Raw genomic sequence first — 17,768 nt, forward strand, 5'->3', positions numbered from 1 at the left:
CTGGGAAGAGTCATCTTTAGTAAGCAAGAATAGGATATTTAATCTAACAGAGAGAGTCAGGTGTATTAGTCAGGGTTCCCCCTTAGAAGCAGATCCAGTGGGTGTGCACATGGAAAAAAGGGGAGTTTTTCAAAGAATTGGCTCAGAGGATTTTGAGGGCTGGCACATACAAATTTGCAGAATGGGCTGGATGGAGATCCAGGGATGAGCCAGTATTATAGTCCCAATGCCATCTGCTTAGAATTCCCTCCTGCTGCAGGAAGAGAAGTAGGGAGTCAGACTTTGTTCTAGTAAGACCTTCAACTGATTGGATGAGGTCCACCACATTAGAGAGAACAACCTGGTTTACTCAAAGTCCACCCATTTAAATGTTAGTCCCATCTCCCCAAAGGAAAAAAAAAAGCTCTGTAGAAACATCCAGAATAATTTTTGACCAAATACCTGAGCACTGCAATTTAGGCAGTGGACACAAAAAATTTAACTATCACAAAGCCAGGTATAGTGATACTTACCTATAGTCCCAGCCACTTAGGAGGCTGAAGCAAGAGGATCACTTGAGCCTAGAAGTTCAAGCTGGGCAACACAGTGAGACCTCATCTCAAAACTAGACTAGAAAGAGGTGGGGAGAAGAGGAGGGGAGGAGGAGGAAGAGGAAAGGGGAGGAGAAAGGAAGGAAGAGGAAGAAAAGGGAGAAGAAGTAGGAGAAGATGCTCAGCCATTACAGCAGGGAATGACTCCTCAAACTGGACAAGAGCCACCTGTGAGGCACAACTGATGAGGAACAGAGCTGGCTAACAAAAATGGTTCATCATTTTCCCACATTGCCTGTTCTTACTGGAAGGACACCCCTAACCCAGACACTTTAAAACTCTATGTTAAATTGAGGAATTTTTAGAAAGTGAATGATACTTGGTTGAGTGTGACTGCTGAAATGCTATCTATTCAGCTATCTAATACACATGTTTTATACCTACATGCAGAGTGCAAATAGGTCCCATTTTAGTCAAATGAAAGCATAGCAATGTTGCTCTTCCAATGTTCCTTGGGATTTAAAGGAAGGCACTCAAAAGAAAATAAACTTATTAACACATGCTTCTAAAATACCTATTGGTTTAAAAAATGTGACTAGAGGGGAAAGGCAAAGAGGACACATGGAATTGTTCTGTTTACCTTCAAATGAGCACCAAAAAAAAAAAAAAAAAAACAGGACTCAAGAAAGATGAAGAGAATGCTTTTTCATTTTTAATCATTAACTTTTATTACAAGAACACCACAAATTCAGTAGAAAAAGTTGAGATACAGGAAAAAAATGGAGGATACAGGAAAAAAAATGGAAGAACAGGAGAGACATCAATATATCAAGCTATACAAACTGAGACTTAAAATTTTTACTAAACAAGACAGAGCTTTAGTCATACATAATGATGATTGCCTCAGATTTTAAAGCTAGTACTCTCCACAACACTGTTACCTACATTGCTTCATTTGAGAAAGTTATCAAGGGAATTTCATCATTAATATTACATCATATGCCCAATCTTTATTTGGAACTTGGTGTGTTTTTAGCAGGCCATTTATTTTTTTAGGTTCCTACTCTGACACCTGCTCATTAGACACATCGGGGATACAAATATTGAATAGCAATTGTGAGTAACAAATCATCTTTTCATACCAAACCAACTTCAATTTGAAATATACTAAAGGTATGTAAAACAGTAATCCACTGAGAACAAAGAGAAACACATAGATATAGTGCATCGATGGAGACTTTACCAACGGTATCAAAACCAAACACAGGGAGATGGCCAGTGTCACAAATATGAATGGCAAAAACACCTAAAAAAAGGCAAAATTTTTTAAAATTAGAGATTCATATATGATAGCTATGTATTCATATAAATAAAAATAAGATATAAGCTAATGATAGAAAAAAGCAAACTGTGAAGGCTATTTGGATAAACCTGGCTTACAACACATAAAAGGAATTGTTGACAACATCATCAGGGCATTGGTTGGGAGGAATGAGTATCTGACGTTTGACTCTAAGTGAGTGGAAGCAGTCCTGGCCATTAGCTAATAAGTTACCCATCTGCTCATCTAGATGGTATGAATTTATTTAGAGGGAATTTCCAAGGCCAAATGGAGGTTACAGCAGTCATACTTGAAAAATAGTTCAAGTCTGTAAGAAATTCAAGACAAAAATACAAAAACTATCTGTAGACCCTCTGTTACTCAGGTAAATATGATGACTTCATAGGCTCAGCAGATTGAGAAAGGAAATAAATCAAGATGAACCCTTTGGTCCAAAAAATTCTTCCTATTTTTTGTTTTGCCAAAAATCTTAAAGATCCATCCTTGGTATTTGCTATACCTAAAGTTACCCTACCCAGAAAGAATATTTTGGGTGTTTTTGTTTGTTTGTTTGTCTGATTGTTTGTTGAGACAGGGTCTCACTATGTGGCCTAGGCTGACCTCAACCTTCTGATCTTCCTGCCTCTGCCACCTGAATGCTAGATTACAAGTATGCAATACCATGCCTATCTCTAGCCAGTCATTTTTAAGATGTCTTTACGAGACATGAATCTATACCCTAAATATACACAGCAGTCACAATTATGAACGCCTTTAATGGCAGAATCTTTCATTTGGGTCTTAAATAACTAAGAATCTCCTCTTACTTTTAAGTACCACTGACAAAGATAGCCTACCATCTCACAGCTCAGTATTAAAAAGAGAAACAAGCACTCACATAGGCAGACAAAAAAAAATTAACCATCTGTACTACAGAATGCCCTTGTAGGGCATTGTGGCACAGGCCTGTAATCCCAACACTCAGGAGGTGGAATGATTCTGAGTTTGAGGCCAGCATGGGCTATAAACTGATTTCCAGGCCAGCCTGTACTACACAGCAAGACCCTGTCTCAAAAAAAATAAATTGCCCTTGCATTCCTTTTTGATGCAAATGTAAATTAAATAATGATATGATAATATAAAATAACAATAGTCTTTAATGTCAGCCCTGGATGGTTTGCAAGCCTTAGCTTATTTAATCTATCTACATGCCTGGGAGCCATTTGAGATATGAAGAACTGAGGAGCAGACGTCAACTAACAAGACAAAGTTCAGAAAATAAGCTGAGGACCTGGACTTGAGCCCAAATTCTTAATGATTGACTTGTGATTATCTTGGTGTACTACAAATCCATCATCAGTTCATAACTTCACCTTCATTCAGTCTAATTAGGGCCAGTGATCTAGCAAAAGTGGGGGTCAGAAAACAGTAAAGAGGGAACAGATTTAAAAGTTGCAGAAGATGAAACTGTGAGAAGAGGAGACATTGTGGAAGCTCCAAGGGGGACCACGGATGTCAATCTTACTCTAGATTACATCTTCCTCCACAAGGTTCTCCGAGCATCCTCTGGATGTCACCAGGTCATAATTAGCATAGTATGGTTGGTCTTTGGTTCATCTGACTGTCCAGCTAGATTATAACCTGCCTAAAGGCAAAAGCCAAGTCTTACTCTTTTCTGTACCCAGAGCACTGAGTAAGATGCTTGAAATATAGTCACATCTCATATTTGAATATCCAGCAGGAAAGCGATGGCTGAGTGAAAGTAGAAGGGAAGACAGAAAAGGAAAGATGATTGTAAATCAAGCAGCGTTGGTGATGAAGACATTGCTTTCTTTCTCCTAGCATCTAGTCAAACACTTCAAACAGACTGCCACAATTTGAATCATGGCTCTGTTCCATGCTATATGAGCTTAGGCAAGTGACTTAGTGTCTCAAAACCTCTTTCCTCATCTGTAAAATGGGCACAGCAGGAGTAATTGCCTTTTGTCTTAATGGAAGAATTAAAGGTGACCATCCAGACAAAGTCTTGAATATGCTATCTAGCCAACCAAGATTTTTATTGCTCTGATAGGCCATCTTTTCCCCATAATCCTGATGCTGCTAAATGTCTGCTTACTTCTATTTTTTAAAATTAAAGTACCTCTTCTGTGAAATTTTTCCTCATTTAGACCAAAAGTACATTTAAAAGTAGTAAAGTTGAAAAGATGGAAGTCTTCAATGATCAAAATTAGTTGGTGTTTCAAAGCAGTGGATGTTATCATGTGTGACCTTGAGTTGTGTCTTCTAGTTTCCATTTGCTAAATCTGACCCGGACTGGAGAAGACACTGGTATGCATAAGTAATAAGTAACTCAAATAATCTCTGGTCCAAAGTCTCACAGTGATCCATCCCACGGCCCTTAGAACTCTCTTTCTTTCTAATAAACCACTAAATGGAACCTAAGGAGATTTTACACTGAGTAAAGCCTATACAGTAAAAATTTATAATGAAGGTTAGATTACCCTTACATGTTTTGCAATTTGTTGGATAGTAAAATACTTACAGCTGTTCTAAATATAGCCTTCAAATACAGTCACAAACAGTAGCTTTTATTTCACAATAGAAAAGAATTTAGAAAACCCACTTTTACCTTATAAGGTCTATGTAGATTGGGCTCCTGATATCTCAACTTCAGTAATCCTACTAATGATAATATCGTCCAAACAGAAGACACAAAAAAAACATAGTTTATCAGTTCAATTAGGTTTGTTGAGGCAATTGCAATGGATCCCAGGATGACACTTTCTAGAACAGGTATAAATGGAGAGGAGTGAATATTAAGCATGCCAAATAACAAAGGCAGTTGGCCTTGTTGGCCTGCAATGTATTTCAGTCTTGATGATTCAAGTATATCAATCATAAGATTGCTAAATAATGAGGCAGAAATCGCAAAAGGAACAATCCACGTTAATTGGGGGATGACTCTGTCAGTCCATGTAATAGCCACAGCATCTGCAGAAAAACAAAAACACACAAAAGTAAGCATATTAAGAAAGAAGATCTAATGAGAAACCTTTAAATAATATTATTTCCTGGTAAGAGCACAAAATTTTTAAAGTCATTCAAAAATTCAATTTTATTCATTCTTTCCTTGTTTTATCTTTACATAACATCTTATGCATGTGTCCATTTTAGTTATTATTTTTTCCCCAAAAGACTAGGGACTTTTTGAGAGCAAGGAGCCTTTATTTCTTTTCTATAAAACTAGTTCTTCACTCAGACATATAGGGAATTTTCAAAAAATACTTGAGAAGTGAATTAGTTTTATTGAATGGATGATTGAAAGCACACTTATTTTCTAAGATTAGCATATAGAATGCTGACAGATTCAGTAAGAGTCAGAAAAATCACTGTGACACTGCTGACACCATAATGAGACTTACCCATACCAGTGCACAATTTAAAATATTTAGAAAAATGATCCACAAAGGCAAAGAAAATAAATTATACACAGATGAAGATGCTTATGTCATTTCGGACTGGTCTAAACTGGTTCCCAAGTAGAGGTTGAGAATGATCATTCCATCACAGAGAAACATGAGTACAGTCAACCCCGGTACCTCTGGGGGTAGGTGCCCTCTGTGCATAAGTAGGGTGGTTTCCAGGGGGAGTCGCCAGGGCATCAGTATAATGGCTTTTCAAATGTGAAAAATTAAAATGTCGTCAATGGTTCATGCTAACATCTTTAATTTTTAACCATTATTTATTTACTTAATTTGGAGACAGGGTCTTGCTATGTAGCTCAGGCTGAACAAAAAATCATGGTTCTTCTACCTTGGCTTCCTAAGTGCTGGGATTACAGACATGGGCTACCATGCCCAGATATTTAACCTATTTCAAATAGTCTCAAGTGCCATACCACTTTTCTCTTTAGCACTATCTACAATATTGAGTCTTGTTTAAAAGTATCTCCTGTCTCAGTTCTTATTCATTTCAAATAAGGTATTATTGGTTGCTCCTCCTGGTTACCCATACATTCACATACTGCCCACTTTCAGACACATTTTACAAATATTTCTCTTCCATAATGCAAAAGAAGCTGCCCTTTGATTTCCCAATGCACTTTCTACAAGTGTGGTTGATTCTAACTAAAGGAGGCCATAGTGCAGCAAGGCCAGCATTGGCTGGCAAAAATTGTACATAATATTCATACATAATCTTTATCCCTAGCCCATAGTTGTTTTTCCTTTTTTACTCCTTCCCACACCATTTTTCTTTTCTTTTTTCTTTGATAGTAATTTTTATTGTGTTCTCAGCTCAGTATACATAGTCCATTGCTCATTTAAGATGTCTGTTCACAAGTATATAATTTCATGTTTTTTTAATTATATATGCTTTTGGTAAAAAGTAAAATAAATAGCAGTGAAGCACATAAAGTAAAAAGTGAACGTTTTCTTCAATTTCTCGTTCGTGCTCCCCCAGTGTAGCTACTGTTAACATCTATTTAGATCCTCCTCCAGAAATCATCTAAAATTATATCATATAAGCTCTGAGAGGATTGCATCCTTGTGTGCATGGATTCTGTGAGTACACACACATATGAGTGTGTTTGTGAGTTCACATGCTTGGGCTTGCTTTTTTTTACTTTCCAATGTATTTTGATCATATTAGTACATATGCATCCATGTAATTATTTTAGTGAATTCTCACTATTCAACTATATAACTGCAAATTAATTTATCTACTTATGTATAGATATCTCATTGGTGAATCTATAGGTTGTTTTCAGTTTTTTGCTTGTTTGCTTGTTTGTGTTTGTGCTTGTTTTGGCAGAACTAGAGTTTGAACTCTTTTGCATTAGTTTGTTTTTCTGGTAAGATCTTGTGTTTTTGCCCTGGTCATCAGCCTTGGATCACCTCCCGAGTAGATGAAATTACAGACATGCACCACAATGCCTGGCTCTCAGGTTTTTGCTAATATAAAATGTGCTTCAATGTCAGATGGGCAAAGTATGCCATATAGATACATAGAAAAAAAGCACAATGAAACACTGAAAAGGGTTGGAAATATAATGGAGGAGGTGAGCATTTTCAAGGCGCACTGTATGAATGTATGGTATTATCACAATGAAATCCCTTCATATTATTACTGTGTGCTAATTCAAAAATAAAATTTTAATTGTTTGGAAAAGCCAGGCATGCTGGCACGTGCCTGTAATTGTAGCACTTAGGTGGCTGGAACAGAAGGATCACAAGTTCAAGGTTGACTTGAGCTACATGGTGAGACCTTGTCTAACAACAAACAAAAAAAAATGTGCTTTAAAAAATACTCATGCCTTCATATCTTGACAGTTATATAATTTTCCTCAGAGGAAATTTTTAGAAATGGAACTTGTGAGTCCAAAGGTATACACATTCTTAAGTCAAGGGAGGGTATTTTTCCTCTAAGAATAATAGAAGAAGAAAAAGGCCAGAGCTCTGACACTGACAGATAAAAAAAAAATTATACAACTAACACCATTGCTTCTTTTACTATACAAACCACACAATCTAAAATTTATTACAGTTTGGCATAATTTCTTTAAGTGTTCCTCAAGTAAAATGTAACATCCAATTCACACCGCATCATAGATACCTCATATTTCTTTGGAAATTTTTCGCATCTTTTAGATTATTTGATCAAACAATCCTTAAAATTCTTAATCCTTAAAATTCTTAACTTTAAGAACCTATTTCCTTGTAATCCCAGCTACTCTGAAGGCAGAAGCAGGAAGATCAAGATTTCAAGGCCAGCCTGGGCAAAGTTTGGAAGACCCTCTCTCAAAAACAAAATGCAAACCAAAGAGTTGGCAGTATAGCTCAAGTGGAAGAGTGTTTGCCAAGCATGCCCAAAGCCCTGGATTTAATCCCCACTGGGGGTGAGGACAGATCTACTTCTGTTGGTTTTAACTTTCCCCACTAGTGATATCAATTATGCACTTCATTAAAGAAAATGTGGAAAATTCAGTGAAAATAATAAAGCAAAAACCACCCACATCATACCAGCTGATCACCATTTCTATTTACTTCCTCTTTTAGACGAGAATTTAAATCTTGCCTTTGCCATCATTGTCACATTATAAGCATTGTCCCTTTACATATCCATCAGCAATCTGATCTTTTTAAATGTTCAGAATGGTCTACTATATGACTTTATCTAACTTATTTACTTTAACCCTATTGGTATTCTGGAAGTCTTCAATGATTTTGCTACCTTAGCTAATGATAGGATGACCATCCCAATACGTACATTTTTCACACATAGTTCTCATTATTTTCTTTTAATTTGAATTCCTAATACAAAACTGTAAATATTTAAATTCAAAAATGTGGAATTTAAAGAAAGTCTAAGGATTATAAATCAGAAAAAGGAAGCACCATAAACCAAATTATTAGCAATGATTATAGTCAAAATACTTTATCAGTTTTCCACTAAGGCAAAACTATTGTGCCACTTGCAACATTGTTGCCACCATTATGATGCACCAAAGGAGACATTTACAATTTATTTTCCTTTTTTTTTTTGGTGCTTGAACTCAGGGCCTGCTAGGCAGGCACACTACACTTGAGCCACTCTCCCAGCAACATTTGCCGTTTTTTAATAACAATATGACCGAAGCCCAGGCAGTTATAACAAATGTCAGCTTCAGTGAACTGTATACCTGTACCAGCTGACCAGTAGTTCTGGGCAGACCCAGAATTAACTTTATAAACTTACTCTTTACACAATCGAGATAGTTAATAAATCACTGATTGTTCTCATGTAGTTTTGCATTTGGTTTTTTTTCACACAAATCCTTAGAATCTTTCTTTTGTTTAGTTTTCCAGCTCCTAAGATACCTAGACCCTTGGGAATGCACTCTGAAGTGGCACGCCATTGGAGCCTTCTATACAGTAGTCACATTCAAATTGAGGCAGTTTGTTGTAATTTTTATATTAAAACCTACCTTGGTTTTGAAGGTAGGAACAAAATAAATGATCATGTTTAAGGATTTGGAAATACTGATTATCTTGATTTGATTATCACATGTTGTATACAGTGTATGGAATTATCACAGTGTATACCTAAATATGTCCAATTTTTATATGTCAAGTCTATTTTTAAAAACCTGATGGGTAGGGATGTGGCTCAAACTGTAGAGTGTTTACCTAGCAAGTGTAAGACCCCAAATTCAAGCCCCAGTACCAATATAAAAACCTTTCTTTAAATGTATGAAAACAATTCTATTTACAATAGCTTCAAAAAAAAATCAAACACCTAGGTGTAAACCTAACAAAAGATGTGAAAGACCTCTACAAGGAAAACTATACACTTCTGAAGAAAGAGATTGAGGAAGACTATAGAAAGTGGAGAGATCTCCCATGCTCATGGATTGGTAGAATCAACATAGTAAAAATGTCGATACTCCCCAAAGTAATCTACATGTTTAATGCAATTCCCATCAAAATGACAATGACATTCATTAAAGAGATTGAAAAATCTACCGTGAAATTTATATGGAAACACAAGAGGCCACAAATAGCCAAGGCAATACTCAGTCAAAAGAACAATGCAGGAGGTATCACAATACCTGACTTCAAACTATATTACAAAGCAATAATGATAAAAACAACATGGTACTGGCACAAAAACAGACATGAAGACCAATGGAACAGAATAGAGGACCCAGATATGAAGCCACACACCTATAACCAACTTGTCTTTGACAAAGGAGCTAAAAATATATGATGGAGAAATAGCAGCCTCTTCAACAAAAACTGCTGGGAAAACTGGTTAGCAGTCTACAAAAAACTGAAACCACACTAAGATTCCACCTCACTCCAGTTAGAATAGCCATCATTAGCAACACCACGAACAACAGGTGTTGGCGAGGATGCGGGGGAAAAAGGAACCCTCTTACACTGTTGGTGGGAATGTAAACTAGTACAACCATCTGGAAAAAAATTTGGAGGCTACTTAAAAAGCTAGACATTGATCTACCATTTGATCCAGCAATACCACTCTTGGGGATATACCCAAAAGACTGTGACACAGGTTACTCTAGAGGCACTTGCACACCCATGTTTATTGCGGCACTATTCACAATAGCCAAGTTATGGAAACAGCCAAGATGCCCCAGCACTGACGAATGGATTAAGAAAATGTGGTATCTATACACAATGGAATTTTATGCAGCCATGAAGAAGAACGAAATGTTATCATTCGCTGGTAAATGGATGGAATTGGAGAACATCATTCTGAGTGAGGTTAGCCTGGCCCAACAGACCAAAAATCGTATGTTCTCTCTCATATGTGGACATTAGATCAAGGGCATACACAACAAGGGGATTGGACTATGAGCACATGATAAAAGCTAGAGCACACAAGGAAGGTGTGAGGATAGGTAAGACACCTAAAAAATTAGCTAGCATTTGGTGCCCTTAATGCAGAGAATCTAAAGCAGATACCTTAAAAGCAACTGAGGCCAATAGGAAAAGGGGACCAGGAACTAGAGAAAAGGTTAGATCAAAAAGAATTAACCTAGAAGGCAACACACACTTAACAGGAAATTAATGTGAGTCAACTCCCTGTATAGCTATCCTTATCTCAACCAGGAACACTTGTTCCTTCCTATTATTGCCTATACTCTCTCTTCAACAAAACTAGAGACAAGGGCAAAATAGTTTATGCTGGGTATTGAGGGGGTGGGGGGGAGCGGGAGGGGGCGGAGTGGGTGGTAAGGGAGGGGGTGGGGGCAAGGGGGAGAAATGACCCAAGCCTTGTATGCACATATGAATAATAAAACAATAAAATTTAAAAAAAACACCTTTCTTTGACTTATCTCTAGTGCCTCAAACATTCACCAAAGCAATAATAATTGCTCAAAAGGAACTAATCCTAAAGTACTGGGTAATAGGTTTATCTCAGAAAGTGATGCCTCAAGGTTTAGTGCTGATGTGAGACAATTACCAGTTTTCCATTTTCAATATTTTTCATTTCTTTCTAAATTTCCTTTTATTCCTTGAATCTCCTATTCATTTTTAAAAGTATGTCTATTTCTTTAAGATTTTCTTTCTTTTTTTTTTTTTTAATGGTATTGGGGTTTGAACTCAGGGTCTACATCTTGAGCCACTCTACCAGCCTTTTTTTGTGAAGGGTTTTTTTGAGATAGGGTCTCATGAACTATTTGCTTGGGCTGGCTTGAAACCATGATCCTCCTGATCTCTGCCTCCTGAGTTGCTAAGATTACAGGCATGAACCACCAGTGCCCGACTTCTTTAAGATTTTCTTATTGTTTATTTGACATATGGGCTTTTAGATAGTGATTTTGAGTCAAATTTTCAATATATTCAGAGTTCTTTACCACCATAAGTTTTAGCTATTTAAACTAAAAACTTCAGCGTTTTACATATTAATATTATCAATTATATGCATCAGTTGACCATTAGCATCCCCTCTTTCAACTGCTAATACTCTATATTTCAAAATTTATGATTCTTCATGTCACCCAGAAGAGTACTGAAAATAGAATATTTTGAAAGATTTAATAGATGTAAGTACTGGTTCAATAACCTCACTGTGATGAGAAGAGATCATGAAACAGACAACTAATATGTTGAATCTTTTCTGTACCATATATCAACATTACACATACTCGTCCATATTATCAGAAAATGCACAGCCATGCTTACACATGAATCTCCTTTCTAAGCCAAACCCTACTCTTTGGTCCTTCATTGTTAGAAAACTACAAGCTGATTCTATATACAGAATAATGAACAATAAACAAAGGTAAGGCGATACTTCAGATATGCTTAAAGTACCAGCACTTCATTTTTGGCTTGGCCATTTGTATACAAACCTGAAGAGAGAATTTCTCTTGGCGTCAGAACAGTCATGTAGGAAATATTAGCCAGTAAGTAAACCACAGTCACCAGAGGTAGTGCTGTAAATATGCTTTTGGGAATTGTCTTATTGGGTTTCCTCAGTTCCCCTACAACACATAAAAGAGCAAAACCATAATTGGTAAAAATTATTTCTTAAATTTATCTTTAAACTTGTTCATGTGTCAAATATTAGACTGTATTCTTTCCATTCTCTCTGTCTCTGTCTTTTTCTCTTCTCTCTCTCTCTCTCTCTCTTTCTCTCTCTCTCAAACACACACACAGATGCATACAAACTACTGCATGTCCATCTGACTCTGAGTTTGCTGCTAAATGAAGAAAAAGGGAAAATTTCCCCATAGATTGCAATATTTCTGAAGACACAGATTTAAAAATGAAATTTGAAGCCACAGTGCCTGAAACTTCTGGAACCTACCTACATCTTCAGTCTTGTCTAATAAGAACAACACACTGAGCTTGGGAATGGGAGTTCAATAGTGAGCAAAATCTATAAGAAACTTGACCTTAAGAAGCAGAGCTACACATTAGTTAAACAAGCACATAAAAGTTAAAATCACCACTGTGGTAAGTGACCATTTTGCCTTTCTCTGAAAATTACTCCCTGACACAAAGAATTTAACATCTGTAGCCATGGGTATGCAGTGAGTCTTTGTGCCCTGAGTACCGGAACAGACATCTGACCCACTGGAAGCCCATCACTGCTAGTATATAAGAAAATTTCTCTCAAGAATTTGAACCCAAGGTCAATAAGACTTAGAGAACTGAGAGAAGAGCAATGTAAGGTTGGTTTGGAAGGAGAAGGAAGGAAGGAAGGAAGGAAGGAAGGAAGGAAGGAAGGAAGGAAGGAAAAAAGGAAGGAAGGAAGGAAGGAAGGAAGGAAGGAAGGAAGGAAGGAAACACAGTGCTATTCATCCAGTAAGCCCCCTTTTATTGTTTAAGCTAATGCATGAGGGTTTCTGTTACTTAAAACCAAATCCCCTAACTAGTAAGTCCCTGTTGCTGCTGAAGGTGAGTTGCTCGGATCTTTGACATATATCAAATTTCTTCCATCTGCCTATGGGATGAATGTAATGCTCACGGAGTACATTAATTTGAATGTAATGCCAAGGAATACATTAACAGAAGTTGATAAGACTCAAAGAGTAAAGAATTAGAGAGCTCTAATTGTCACCCTGGTTGTAACACTTACTAGTTTTGGCCTATGGACAACATATGGGTTGTCAAGGTTTCAACTTCCTTAACTGTATAGTGGGAGAAATGGAAGCTATAGAGACAATAAAATTTCAATCCCAGTGCCCAGCACTTAACGAGTGCTTAAAAATGGTTGTTGTTAATGACTATGGTTATTAGCACAAGCTTTGGAACAAGCAAAAGGGCAGTTTTTTAAAAACAATTAATTATACTTTCTTCTGGTCCTTCTATTCATTCTCATTACATATTTTATTTATAGCAAGAAGATATAGAAATTCTTACAGAAATAAGAATTTAAATTTATAATAAAGAGTTATAATAGCCAGACAGGTAGCAAATAATCTTGGACATTGATCTTAAAACAAATGTATTCTGATCCATGCAAAGTCAGCTGTCTGCAAATTGCTATTTTACTGATAAAAGTGTTTAGGACTTAGTTTTTCTTAAGATTTATTTAGTACATTAACTACCCCAACACACACTAAAATTCCCCCAGCTTTTGCTTACAATCAGCTGCTTTGGAGGAATTCTGCATTAATTAATAAGGTAGTTAATTTCATAATTTTTTTTGTAGTTCTGGGGTTTGAACTCAGGGTCTCATGCTTGCAAGGCAGGTGCTCTACCATGTGAGCCACTCCACCAGCTTACTCAAATGTTTTTAGCAGAGAATAACTATCTGACAATGAAACATCTCTGGAAATGGAGAAAGAGAGAGGAAGATTCAAGTGTTGCTTTTTATCCTTGCCCTTGAAGTTGCAGTGGTCCATTTAGACACAAAATCTCACAGTCTTCTTTTCTCAATACTTTATTTTTTTAACTCAATTCAAAATTACTTTCCTTTCATGCATGAAGTTCACCTATGACTTTTCCTAAACCAATGAAATGTTGTCTGATCATTCCTTAGATCCCTCAGCTTCTGAAGCATTTAACCATGTGGATGACCCCCTGTTTTAAGACTATATGGGGTTTTACTTTATAATTCTTTAAACGTTCTCTGGCTTCCTTACTGTTACATCTTTCTCCACTTGCTGTCTAAAAGTTGACATTGTCCAGTCATCTGTCTCCAGTCCTATGCCATTTTGCTCTTCCTTTATGGAGTTGCTGTAACCATATCTATTGTCAACACAATCACCATCTGGTAGAAACAATTTTACAGTCACACAAGATTGTATGTTGTATCTCTTTTTTTTTTAGAGGCAGGGTTTTTGCTATACAGTTCAGGCTGATCTTGAACTCACAATCCTCCTGCCTTAGTCTCCCAAGTGCTAGGATAACAGACATGCACCACCACACCTGGCTAGATAGAGTTGAAGGAGAAAGACTGACTTTGAAAATCAAAAGAGAAAAACTTTTGTACTCACACTGAACTCATTGATGGGTATTAAATCTAGCCTCAGTGCCATCAAAGATATCTATGATTCTCTTCCATTTAAAACACTAAAGAGCCTAGTACAGGGCATGACAAAATCCAGCCTTTGTTGCTCTGCTCTGAGGTTTTGAGTGATCAAAGAGGTATTGTACATCTGAACACACACCTCAGCAGTCAAGGGTGGAAAGAAGGGACTTGGCTTTAGACAGTGAGCCAGAACAAGGGGCCCTGTGGCTTTTGGAGAAACTCCTGTGTCAGGTACCCAAGGAGTGCCAGTCTGGAGGTGGGGGGAAAAGGAACCTCATTTGGGCGCCTATAATCATGGTTATAAGGAGTAGTCCTAAATATTTCTTTGCATTTTGACTAATTTACCATTTAAAATCATCCAAGATTGCTATCAGATGACTGTTTCTAAAATGTATGCACAAAGGTTGTAGCTTTAACATTAATTTGAAATGCTTGATGTGAGAAAAGCCAATCCCATCCAAAATCAAGTCTTTAACATTATATTGTTCATCTATGAAAGAAAAATATTATAACCAAATATAATTCCAAAAGAAAATAAACACATTCACAACACAAACACAGTCCAGCATTAGATCATACATGAATTCACAGTGTCATCTGAGAGAAATATTTCACAACCTGAGCATTCACATACTCACAAAGAAGACACTAGATTAATTCAGGAGTTTCATATTTGTGGTCCCAGAAAACGAAGCTGAAAAGAAAAAAGTTGGCCAATAACATAATAGCTTTGGCACGAAGGGGATAAAGGATTAAGAATAGGTGACAAGTCCAAAGTTACCATATACTGATTTAGAAAGTCAAAACAGAAAAAAAAATGAATCATTTGTTTAAGATAAAACTCAAAATACAATAAAAAGATCTGCACTGTATAATTCATGCAGTAAATCATAGGTTGCCTTTTTCTCAACAGATTCTTAATTACCTGCTACAAATGTAAAGCATCCCCCTCCTGCAAATGCAAAATATCCTTGGAAGATGGCTTGTATTATCTGGGAGGCATCTGGAAACTCAGCATCAAAAGCATTCCGAAGCCTTGCCACGTGCTTCTCCTCTCCTCTCACCAGCATGAGCAACCCGGTCAGGGAAATGAGGCAGAGTATGGTCAGTTTCAGCACTGTGCTAATGGTCTGAAGCCAAGTCACCTTTTTCACACCACGACAATTCAGAAACCCCACAATCCACAATATGGCCAGGGCCAGACATTTCTTTGGTAGACTTGGGGCAGAGCAGTTGTGGTAAAAAGGCTGGATGCCATACTCAGCAAGCAGCAGGGCGTGGCTGGCAATTATCCCTGGCCGTGTAAACAAGGATGTCCAAAGTCTCAGGAAAGCAATGGAAGGGCCGTAGCATCTCTTGAGAAAGTGGTAGTAAGCATCACAGTACGGGAAGGCTGTACCTATCTCTGCAGAGCACAGAGTGCTTGTCATGGATAATACAGCACAGACAGCCCAAATACACAGGGAGACCCCTATATTCATGCAAGAGTACTGCAGCACCCCTTTGGGGGACACAAAAATTCCTGCACCAATTATATTAATAAGTAAAAAGCATGTGACCCAGAGATATCCAAGCTCTCTTTTGAGCTGTATTTTCTTCTCTATACCCATCATAATTAAAAAATTTTAAAATCCTATATTTTAGAAATTACAATTTCTAAATTTTCCTGTGTATATTGTGGGAAAAGATGTTCTTGCATGCTCTGAAATAAAGTAGTGCTGTCCCTTTTTGTGCCACCTTCATTAAATATAGTCTATTTTCAATAATTAACAAAGTATATGTGACATAATTAGGTAAAATAAAATAGATTACCTATAAGGGTTTAGTTTGACTTGTCTTTTAATTATTATCAAAATAATACATTCAGATGAAGAAAAGGAATTTAAAAGAAAATGAAGATTACAACTCCTCAAAAATAATTATAGAACATTGTTCTTAGCTCTAAGACATTTTCTAGGATATATTTCTTAGCTCTTTGACAAAGTTCTGTTTGCGCTGCATAAGTTGTTTTTTTGACATGACTCAGAGACTGCTCCATGAGAAAAATCCCTATCTGTAGATTGTATGTCTGAAACAACCAACTGCAATTATTTAATGTGGCAGTTTCCTAAGGCAACAATACCAGCATAGGAAAATAACCCCAGCCTAAACTAACTGGCGGAAATATCGATAAGGCCTTCAAACAGCTCTGCCATATTCTTCCTGAAGACCTTGAAGCTGTGTGTGCGTGCGTGTGTGTGTGTGTGTGTGTGTGTGTGTAAGTGTGTGTTTGAGTTTGTGCAAATGCCCAGGAAATAAACTGAAGAAATTCAATATTTAGCAAAGCAATTTTTAACAGATTAGGGGAGAAACAAATAACCCTTGCTATATAAGAAAGTATATCTCAATCAGTATTAGAATTTAGTATGAAATAGCCAAGGCATTCTTGCTGCCATTCTTGCTGGTGGCCACTTCATCAAAAACATCAAATAAAAATAAAAATGCACAACCAGAAGATCTGTCCTAAAGGGCCTCCATCAACCTAAAAAAAAAAAAAAGACACAAGACCATAACCCAAATCTACATGAAGAAATAGAGTATCATTAAAGCCAGCTCCATCCATAAGTATTTCAAAAGCAAGATAATGTCATTTTTGTAACTATTTTATTCTCTTACTCTTATCAAATTTAGAAGACCCATGATGATGGGATTCTGATACATAAAGTTGTAAATTAAATTGTAGACTCAAGAAAACATGTAAATTCATGTTTGAATAGGAAAAGGGTCCAGACACAGAAAATTTTCTATAATCTATTTTTGCAGGCTTGGAGATGTGGCTCAAGTGATAGAGAGCCTATCTAGCAAGAGAGAGGCCCTGAGTTTAAAACCTAGTACCATATAAATAGTTTTTTCTGGTAAAAAGTCAAAAGTAAAAAAGTTTTTAAAATAGTTTATAATAATTTATTTTAAGATAAAAGCACACAGCACCATAAAATCTACAGATGGCTAAGGAAATTCAGTTTAATTATATCTCCCATTTTTTTAAAGAGACATAGTCCTTCTTTCCAAATTATTATCACCATCAACACTAATTAATTATCATTGTACTTTTTAAGTTAATCACAGCTATCATTATACATTTTAAATTTGTTTTATTGAAGCCAAATTTATATACACTAAAATTAATCAAATTTAAATTGTGTAATATGAGTTTTGATAAATGTATACACAGTTATGCAACAAATATAATAACCAGAATATAGAATGTTTTGGTCATTTCAAAATGTTCCTTCTTTTTTCTTTGCAGGTAATTCCCTCCCTTTTTCTGTGATTTTGAGCAATCACAGATCTGCTTTCTGACTATTGTTTTGTATTTTCTAGAATTTTACACAAATGGAGCCAAGCAGTATAAAAGTTTTTGTGTATAGTTTCTTTTATACAGAATAATG

General features: G+C 36.5%; 1 protein-coding gene across 1 annotated transcript; it reads right to left on the bottom strand.

Moving 5' to 3' along the window:
* Positions 1-1,271: 1,271 nt before the first annotated feature.
* On the bottom strand, positions 1,272-16,064 carry Slc7a13 (solute carrier family 7 member 13). The gene is made up of 4 exons (XM_020179166.2): positions 15,266-16,064; positions 11,711-11,842; positions 4,481-4,842; positions 1,272-1,836 (listed from the first exon to the last, which is right to left on the bottom strand). The coding sequence occupies exons 1-4, from the start codon at positions 15,951-15,953 to the stop codon at positions 1,591-1,593; spliced, it is 1,428 nt and encodes a 475-aa protein (XP_020034755.2). The 5' UTR covers positions 15,954-16,064; the 3' UTR covers positions 1,272-1,590.
* Positions 16,065-17,768: the final 1,704 nt, after the last annotated feature.

The sequence above is a fragment of the Castor canadensis genome, chromosome 3 (genome assembly GCF_047511655.1).
Source record: "Castor canadensis chromosome 3, mCasCan1.hap1v2, whole genome shotgun sequence".
In the NCBI taxonomy this organism is placed as follows: Eukaryota; Metazoa; Chordata; class Mammalia; order Rodentia; family Castoridae; genus Castor; species Castor canadensis.